General features: G+C 43.0%; 1 protein-coding gene across 1 annotated transcript; it reads left to right on the top strand.

Annotated features, from left to right (window-relative positions):
• Nucleotides 1-284: 284 nt before the first annotated feature.
• SLC30A10 (solute carrier family 30 member 10) lies at nt 285-8786 on the top strand. Its single transcript, XM_061475206.1, has 4 exons — nt 285-1012; nt 1438-1521; nt 4821-5057; nt 5800-8786. The coding sequence occupies exons 1-4, from the start codon at nt 514-516 to the stop codon at nt 6264-6266; spliced, it is 1287 nt and encodes a 428-aa protein (XP_061331190.1). The 5' UTR covers nt 285-513; the 3' UTR covers nt 6267-8786.
• The last annotated feature ends 854 nt before the right edge of the window (nt 8787-9640 follow it).

The raw sequence follows: 9640 nt of genomic DNA, 5'->3' as shown, positions 1-9640 counted from the left end.
CCGCTAGACCAGGTTGCTCAAGCCCCGTCCAACCTGGCCTTGAACACTGCCAGGGATGGGGCAGCCACAGCTTCTCTGGGCACCCTGTGCCAGCGCCTCAGCACCTTCACCTTTGGACAGCGCGGTGGGACCCGGCTGTACAAGATAGTGTAGCCTTTCCCTTTGATCGGGATGTCTTTGCCCTTCCCCAGAGGGCTCATCCCCGTCCGGCGCCTCCCCACGGCCGTTCTATTGCGGGTTTATCTCGGATGCGATGTCTTCGTACCGCCGCGATCCCCGGCACCGCGCAGCGCTCGGTCCCGGCGGCTGTAGAGGGGAGGGGCGGGCGCCCATGTCCGTCCCCTCGGGGCTGGGCGGCGGGCGGGGCGTAGCTCTGCGGGCGGCGGCGTTAAGGGCAGGGGCGGCCGCACTTGTTGCGGGAGGGTGGTGGTTGCTGTGCTCGGTGGCGGGGCATGCCCCGGAGTTAGCGCGGAGAGGGGTGCCGAGGGGGGGGGACCGGCTATAGGCCTGGCCATGGGGCGGTACTCGGGGAAGACGTGCCGCCTCATCTTCATGCTGGTGCTTACCACCGGCTTCTTCGTGGCCGAGCTGGTGTCGGGCTACCTGGGCAACTCCATCGCGCTGGTGTCCGACTCCTTCAACATGCTCTCGGACCTCATCTCCCTCTGCGTCGGTCTCTCCACGGGGCGCATCGCCCGCCGCAGCCGCCGCGGCCCCCGCGCCACTTACGGCTACAGCCGCGCTGAGGCGGTGGGGGCCCTCAGCAACGCCGTGTTCCTCACCGCGCTCTGCTTCACCATTTCCGTCGAGGCCATCCTGCGCCTCGCCCGGCCGGAGCCCATCGACGACGCGCAGCTGGTGCTCATCGTCGGCACCCTCGGCCTCGCCGTCAACCTGGTGGGGCTCCTCGTCTTCCAAGACTGGGGCGTCTGCTGCCGCCGCCGCCCTCCTGCCGCGGTGCCCGCTCCGGCCGTGCCCAGCGGTGCCCCAGCCGGGGAGGCCGATGAAGCAGGTGCCTTTCGGCTGCAGCCTCGCCGTCCAGGCTTCCCCTTCTGTCCCGCTTCCCACCCTTCCACGTCCGTCCCGTGCCCTTTCTCCTGCCTGTTTTCCCTTGGGACCTGTTGGATTCATCCCTAACCCTTCCGAGCCCACCCATAGGCCCTGGGGAGGGTCACAAAGACACTCGGAGGCTGTGCCTGTCACTCACGCACCCGCTGCCCCTTTCACCTTGTACTTTACACCGGGCTGCCTGGGAAGGGGGGGGGACAGGAGGTGGTGTTGCTCGGATTGCTGCATGGAGAATGGTTTGGCTTGCTTTGTTGTCTGTGTTTTTATTTCTCTTCAGGTCGTCTTTGAAATAAGTTGGTTTTGAGAAGGTTGATGTTTTTTCTGTTTGTAGAACTTATACACAACACAGCGTTTCTTCTTTGAATGCAGGTGATTCACCCAATGACCAAAAAAGCCCTGAGGAGGGGTCTGAGAAGAAAAAAGAAAAGAAGTCCGAAGCCTTGAACATCAGAGGTACAGCATGGGAGCATACTGCTAATGTTATCATTAACTTTAAAACACTTTCTGATTTCCGTTTCAGGTTTCTGTTTACTTTTACCAAATATCAGTAATAAATGGAGCAAAAGCCCAGGGCTTTTCTGTGTACGTAGACCCAGTTATCTTTGGCAGAAAGGTTTTGGTTGTATGAAATAGCATAGATAATAACAAAATAGTGTGGTGCTGATTTGGCTGTGAGTGTGCTCACGTCTTGATTTTCATTATTTAGAAGAGTGCAGTTGGACCTCTTGGAAGGGAGGCAAAGCCTATTGCCCTAAGCTCAAGTCACTAGTGGCTTTATAGGAAGGTGAGCCAGGTAGCTGTGAGGTGCTTTGCTGGCTGTTACTACTGTATCAGTTGAGCAGTTTTCAGCTTTCAAATGCTTTAGGGCAGGAAATGGAACTTCTTTAAATCCCCAGGTTTTGTTGTCAGCACGAGGAAAAAGGTGCTGGAAGTGGTGCTCCAGCACAGTATTTTTGCAGGTCCTTGAACTGTGAACTTGTCCCTGAGAGAGTCTGTGATAGGATTAACCCTTCTTACATTGTAATTCGGCAGGTCTCTGGGTACCTGTGGAGCTAACTGGCATAGCTGCTTCTAGGGAGAAGTTAACCAAGTGTCTCTCTCCCTCTCTGTATAGGCATTTATTATGTATACACACTTAAATACCCACTCTGAGACAAAAGCAGATATCTTTGACTATATTACACATGGAGTTTGTCTCCAAGGAAAGGGCTGTTGAAAAGCTGAAGCAGAATGATAATTTCAGGCTGCTGAGGTTGCTTATCAGCATCTGGTATTCCTTCAAAATCCTGTAAGTTGGCATCATGTGAATTCAGCTCAAGAGGTCAATGGCAGTCAGGCACTTGTTTGCTTGGGTTTTCTGTGTGTCTGTCCACCTGTCTTTCAAGGATGACCGTTTGGAAATCAAACCATATGCTACAGCCACAGCACTTTCCTGAATGTGTAGAGGTCGGTGTCACTGGATATTATGGCATTATAGTGGGTATGGAGGAGGAAAGAATAAGAAACCAGTGAGTGTATTTTAGAGAAGGCCTTACTTGCCTGAATGACAGTGCTTAGCACACGGATGCTGGAAGCTTTGAAAGGTGTCTGAAGGATAAAGAGTTTTGTGTCAGTTATTTTAAGATACCTGTCATCTTTGGTTTTTAGAAAGAGATTTTTTTTCTCTAAGTGCTACTTCAGTGTGTCATCTTTGCAAAGTCTTTGTATTGTCCTTACAAATGTTCCTTGCTACAGAAATTCAAAATCTTTTTTTTTTTTTCCTTTGAGATTAGTTGCATAGCCATGATCACTTGGCAAAATTCCTGCATATTACAGAATCTGAGCCTCCCTGAAAAACATGGCTGGAGAAAATGGATTTTAAAAGTAGTAGGAACAGGGATCCATACATTCTGCCCAACAGTACTAATTACTGTGGTATAAAATTATTCCTTTTATTTCCTGAGCATATGCAGAGTAGTTCAGACTTTCTAACACAAGCTGTTGGAAACTGTGCGTTACTATCATCCTACCAGACTCGCTTTATTAAATGAAGCATAATTTTCAGTTCTATCTAATAACCAGAGATTTAGGAGATCAACAGTGAAATAATTTCTGTCTAGGCCCTCATTATGTGATGTGCAACTAAGTTGTACATATTAATGATACGAGTAATGTAAAATAATAATTCTCCAAATTCTGTATTCTCAGTTCATCATTTATCAAAATTCTGACACATTTTACTTTATTCTTCATTCAAAAGAAGACTTTCTGAAGCGTTTTCCTGTTCTCTTTAAGCTGTGCTCTCCAGTTCGTTTCCTTGGCAATTGCATCCTGCCTGTCCCTTTTGTTCGTGCAATAGCTGATAGCCTGTGCTGAATCGGGATTATTTGTAAATAAAAAGGGAACACTGCAGCACTGTTAGGAGGAGTAAAGCTTTGTGGGAGTCTGCCAGAAAGGGCAGAACATGCCTGACTCCAGCAGAAAGAGCTGGACTCACTGGATGCTTGTACTTTTCTTATCTGACCCAAGTGATTCAGAGTAACTCCAGGGTTATTGCCTTTATTTATCACACAGAAGATCAATGTTCATGCACAGAGCTGGCAAGAAACAACAGCACAGGCAAAGCTGTAGGTTTAATCCAGTGACTAGCACCACCGAACAGCCAAAACTCTTCACTGTGTTGTTAATGAGTTTGGGAGGGAGCCTTTTGCAGACCCTCCAGCCAGAGGAAGTGATTCCAATAGACTGAAGCTCTTGAAAGTGCTTGTCATAAGGATGTTGAAAGGAGATAGTCCATTGCAGTCTCTCACAGGCTTACAGTAAGAAGTATTGGCAAAGAAATGAACTTAATATATTGAGAGATGTTATGAATTAGGCATGGGTTGAATGAACCAGAGTCTAAATAGTAAAGACTGACAAAACTAGAGTGCATTTGAGGGAAAATGATGTAAAGTAATAAAAAGAAAAAATTTCTTGGGTTATTGTGACTTTATAGCAAGAAGACTACTTCAGTCGTTGTAGTTGAAAGGGCAGCTTAAAATGTGTTATTACAGGACCCTGTGCAAAAAACATATCTTAGATGTAAGAAGTGGTACCCAGCGTTCCTCTCAATTTAGAGTAGTCCAGGCACATAATAAACTATGTTGTCCATGTGACTGACTGTCAAACCCAATTCCAATTTTCTGGGGGGCTTTGAGGGCTAGTAGTGTCGGTGGGACAAGGTTTAGTCTGCCTAATAATCACGCTTGATATCAAAATCAGCGTGAGGGTATTTGAAGCAATAGGAGTGAGCTTAGTTTTCACGTAGGTAACTTTTCAGGTTTCTGTAGTGTCATAGAAGCTGACGGAGGAGAATAACTATTACTGGGAGTGGTCTGTGGCTCTCTTAGCTTCCAGGGTAGAATGGATATATTTAGTCATCAATTTTTAATTGAGAAATGAGGTTTAATGTGCCAGGATCTTTTAATAATCTGCAGGCGTTTAAGCCAACACTTTCTATGTTGCCATGGCATTGCAGTTGGACCGCAGTGCTAGCATACCCTACATGTTTAATAATGCATCCCACTGAAGCAGCTGGGGTTCAGTCAGCATTTCCCTTGCTGTTTTGTCCTGAAAGCCGTTGCTGAAAGTATTGGTTAAGATATTAATGCCTGGAAAATTGCTTTTTTTACATGTCAAGTGGAACAGACTTGAAAAATGCAGCATTACCGTATTTCCCCCCCCAAAAAAAACTCCCTCACCCCCACTAATGGAAGTTGTGCCATCTGTTTCAGGTGTTCTTTTGCATGTTATGGGAGATGCACTTGGATCTGTGGTTGTGGTAGTTGCTGCTACAATCTTCCATGTACTTCCTCTGGGAGATGCTCCGTGTAACTGGCAGTGCTACATTGATCCAAGCCTCACAATAATTATGGTGTTCATCATCTTGTCTTCTGCATTCCCACTTATCAAGGAGACCTCAACTATTTTGTTGCAGATGGTTCCCAAAGGTGTTAATATGCAACTACTGAGTAAGTCAAATTTGTTGCTATTAATTCTAATGATATATTTCAATGCATAGGTTATTTCTGGAATGACGTTTGGATTATTTACTCCTAACAGCTCTAAATTCTCAAGAACAGTGAGAAATAGTCACATGCCTGTGTCCTAGCAACATGACTCAAATCTCTCTGGATTAGTTAAAGCATGCATTTTGAGAATGTGGTACTCTTAACAGTACATCAAAAGTACCAGGTCTTGAGCTGGTAATGCTTTGTGTGGGGTGTTTGTGAAAGAAATAACATTGAACTGCAGTATCTCCCAACCCTTCTTCTGAGAGGCTTCCAAAACAGCTTGGAAATTTCCATTAAGGCTGGTTAATTTTGTAGCTCTCTGGCATATTTCACACTAATTAATTGTGGGGTAGCACTGGTTATTGCTGGAATTCCACCATGCTCAGGGCTAAGGAAACCAGAAGATGTGGGATCTTGGCCAAGGAAGTGGTGCTCTATCATTGCTTCTGTGTAAATTGCCATAAAGGAGCCTGAGGGATGGGTGAACCCAGAAGGAAGGGTGACTTGCTTGTGTGGCCATCTGGCAGGTGAACTGAAGGCAGTTGGGAGTAGCTGTATTTTACTAAACATAAAATACGTGTAAGTGCACAAAATAAGAGTAAATGTACTTTTGTCTGCTTTCAGATAGGGCTCTTAATGAGAAATCTAGTAATTACCCAGTACACCAAAGCCTGTAATATCTTTCTCTTATGTTTTCCAGCTGATGAACTGGCTCGTGTACCAGGGGTGAGCAGCCTTCATGAGGTGCATGTCTGGGAGCTTGCAGGTGGGAAGAATATTGCTACTCTTCACATCAAGTGCCAAACCCCTGCCGATTACCAAGATGCTGCTTATAAAATACGGAAGATTTTCCATGATGCAGGGATCCATTCTGTGACCATCCAGCCCGAATACACTGACCACAAGAACTCCCAGATACTGTGCAGCTCACCCTGCATCTCAAAAGCTTGTGACTCTCAGCTGTGCTGCAGTCAGCGGGAACCTCATCTGGCTAAAACTAATGGCTATACTGAGAAAAATGATAGTTGCCTTTCTGCAGTGCATAAAGACAATGGTTCCAGGAAAAACGATGTTGAAATACCTATCGAGTACCCACTGGCAGAAGATAGCATTAAAAATGTGAAAAATTGTGATGGCAAATCCATGTTGAGCAGTACACGGCTTTAGGCAATTCCCCTCTACTCTGCATCATGTTCTCACAGAACAATTCTGTCCTGGCTGGGAAGGGGGTTGTAGCTGAAGCTGATGTGGCAAAAAGTTTTCTCTGCTTTAGCTGTAAACCAAAATACACCTAAATAAGGATTCATATTTCCATGAAGTGTGTTCTGATGCAGCCTAACACAGTTCCTTCCCAAACCATGTGTGAGTCTCTGTTGTTAGACTGAATTGGGGTGTTTTGCTGTCTGCACTGATGCTCGCAGTTAATGGCCAGTGGCACTGGGAATGAAAATCTGGCCTTTTCTGCTGAAGTGAGCCATTTCCTGAAAGCCCTGTGGCCAGTTAATGATTCTACTGGGCTGAAGTACTGTATATTTATAAAGGACTTCAGTAGAGATGCTTTACTGATCCTGAAACCCCATTTTTTTTGCGTAGACAGTTCATGTTTAACATAATGCTTGTGCTTCTGGCCAGTGGAGTATGTGAATGAAATTAGAGAGTCTAAGGAATATGGGAAATACTTGGGAGTTTTGACTTGCATTATTTTCTTGACTGATTCCTGTATTTAAGGAATGTATTTAAGAGCAGAAGCTGGTCTTGCTTCTCTACTACTGGTGTCCTAGCCTAATCACAGATAAATGTGCTTAAGAGTAGACTTCTCGTCATGAAAGCAAAGAAATACTTTTAGTATCAATTCTAGCAAACAGAAACACAGGCAGTCATCCAGTTAACTTTTATCTTGTTTACTGCTGTGATTACAACTCAGTGGTTCTTTTTTTTCTCTTGACAACAGAAGGTATCATAGCCACAGTCTTAATTCATCATTGCACAGGATGATTGCAGTATCTTTAATGAGTGTCTGTCATTACTCATGCTGAATAAATAAGCTAATGTGTTTATTGTGAACAGTTAAAATTCTACAGTTTTACTAAGAAGACATAATTTAATAGTGCATTAATTAAGAAAGTCCCTTTAAAATTTTATATGCAGTATTATCAGAGGGAACTATGCACATTGTATCCAGAAGCTTTCAAATGTATTTTGCTGTCAAAAGCAGCCTTTCAATGGTATGTGTGGCCTGGGCAGGCTATTTTATTCGTTTATTCAGGAGAACACCTTTATAAATTAAAAGCATCTTTACTTCAGTGACACCTTAACAGAAAGGGCAAATTGATTTCCTGCCTGGGCTGGGAAAACACAAGGACCTCCTTGTAGGGCTGGCTTTAAAGCAGCCAATTTCTTATTAATAAGGATGATTACATTAAGTCAATGACTATTACAACACACAGCAAGATATTTTGCTGCTTGCAAGATGGTATTTACTGAACCAGTGATTCCAGTCTAAATAGCACATTTTGAGATCTGTAGTTAAACAGATTCTTGGGCAAATTAATATATTTTATAGCTTTCCATTGTAAGTTTTTATAATATAAACTAAATTATGTGTTAATATAATTAAAAGCTTGATCCTCTAGTCTGATTCTGTTAGCAGCAGAGGTGAAAGCAGCAGGATCTTGCTTGGCAGTTATTGCACAAATTAATGTAAATCAGGAAACATTTAAAGAATTGCTGTGTCTTTTAAAAGTGTGTGGCATAAAGTAAGACAGTTCTGTCCTTTTTGTCCTTATTTTCATCTATGATGATGTTATTTACATCTAAACCTCGACATTAAAACAAATATATTTACAGGGGTTATTTTGAGATCTGGAATAAAAGGCTTCCAAAATACCAACAAAGTCAAGGGGAGAGCTTGCTTCCCAGATATACTCTAAAAACAAGTACCCTTTCATAATTATTCATTTATGTCTTAAATCAGGTAATTTTTATATGTATTATTAAATGGTTGAAGATGGAATGGCAGTGTTGTTTATTCGGGGATTAGGGAAAATAAGTATATGATGTTGGGGCATTTGACAAAATGGACCATCTCTTTCTTTGTTCTGCCAGTGTTTGTTGAAACTGTGTTTATCTATTTTTTAAGCTTTTAAAAGTGTTGTAACCCCAAAATACAATGAAGTAACATTCTTAGACATTTTTTCTTGTCTGGTTGAATGTACTGTAATTGTTGCCTGTGAATAAATAGGAAAATACCAGGGATTATAGAAATCTTCAGGTCTGGAAAACAATCAGATTTAACATTTGCATTATTGCTTAAGCAAGCAAGACCAACAGAGCTATGTTATTGATGAGATGAGCCATGTTTTTTCCTGTGTAGGGATTTTAAGGGTATTCAGCTAAGGTTTCTGACCTGGTATCCTTCCTTTTAGTCCCACAATAAAATATCTTTCTCCTTCGTTTGAAACGTGCCACAGCTTGGCTGTACTGGGTGGCCCCTCTCTGCATCTGTAGAAGACTTCCTTCCAATCAGTGTGTATTTTGTACTGGCTTATTTCCCTTCAGTTCTTGGCATACTTCTTCCAATTCACTCGAAGTAGGCTTACCTCATTTCAAAATACAATATATTTCAAGTATCTGCCTTTATCTGTGGATCTTGTTCTAGATTCAGTTTTGTAGCCTACTGCACTGTCATGGAATCTCTTGTCTGGCCTCTTTAGCTTAATTTCTTCCCCTCCCAATTCAGTAATGTAAAATTTCTGATAATTGCAGTTTGATTGTGCTACTCTGTCCTCTTCCTGTGCTCCCTTAGAATTACATCATTATGGCATTCAGGTTCTGTGGCTGTCATTATCTGTAGCAAAAGAAATCTGTTTAAAATACAGGTGACTTTCAACTGGTTATCCAGGTTGTGTGTCCCTCTGATCCATAGCCAGTCATAAGCATCACCTTACTTGTATGACAGCGAAACATTTGCTAGCCTTACCTGGTAGTTTTGGAGCAGAAGCAAAATCTGGAATGAATTAACATAGTATTGAATGCAAAAGCACTTTACTGGCCTTCATTAATTGTAGGTCTTTATGTAAAGTGAATCAATTTTTTGTTACCTTTTCATCTATACCATATGTGCCAATTTGAGTGTTAAGGTTTCCTTCTGTCACTCCTTAAATGCAAGCCTTGACTTAGCATCAGTTATTTTTCTTTACATCTAAGAGCAATTTTTAGGAGCATTGCCTTTGTTTTACAGGTTTTCAGTTGAAAACTTGTGTTCTTTGTGTTATTTTACAGCTGTGTTTTTTTCCTTTTAATGTTTTTCATATTCTTTGTCTCTTCAAGGAAAGTAGGATGGTTTTGGTGGCCTTCTGAGGAGGGTGATGTACCCATAGTACAGTTTAGAAATACCTCTTTTGTGCACTGGTTAAATTTTTGCACTCCATTTAACTCAAATTCACCCACTTTCTGGTTTTGCTGTGTGATACACTTTATCATTGCAAACCACTTTTTGACCTTGTTTAGTTCTTCCTCTTTGTTCCCCCTTCCCTACCTGA

The sequence above is a fragment of the Pezoporus flaviventris genome, unplaced genomic scaffold, assembly GCF_033815535.1.
Source record: "Pezoporus flaviventris isolate CSIRO_AGI_PZ_B2104156 unplaced genomic scaffold, CSIRO_AGI_Pfla_v1 ptg000083l, whole genome shotgun sequence".
NCBI classification, from domain to species: Eukaryota; Metazoa; Chordata; class Aves; order Psittaciformes; family Psittacidae; genus Pezoporus; species Pezoporus flaviventris.
Note: the sequence above shows the minus strand (reverse complement) of the source record. Positions and strands in the feature narration are given on the sequence as shown.

Bases quoted from the DNA above. Each gene is read 5' to 3' on its own strand.
- SLC30A10 (XM_061475206.1), top strand. From the start codon at position 514: ATGGGGCGGTACTCGGGGAAGACGTGCCGCCTCATCTTCATGCTGGTG. The intron at 1,522-4,820 runs GTACAGCATGGG...CATCTGTTTCAG, and splicing joins CGAAGCCTTGAACATCAGAG to GTGTTCTTTTGCATGTTATG. The intron at 5,058-5,799 runs GTAAGTCAAATT...TATGTTTTCCAG, and splicing joins TGTTAATATGCAACTACTGA to CTGATGAACTGGCTCGTGTA.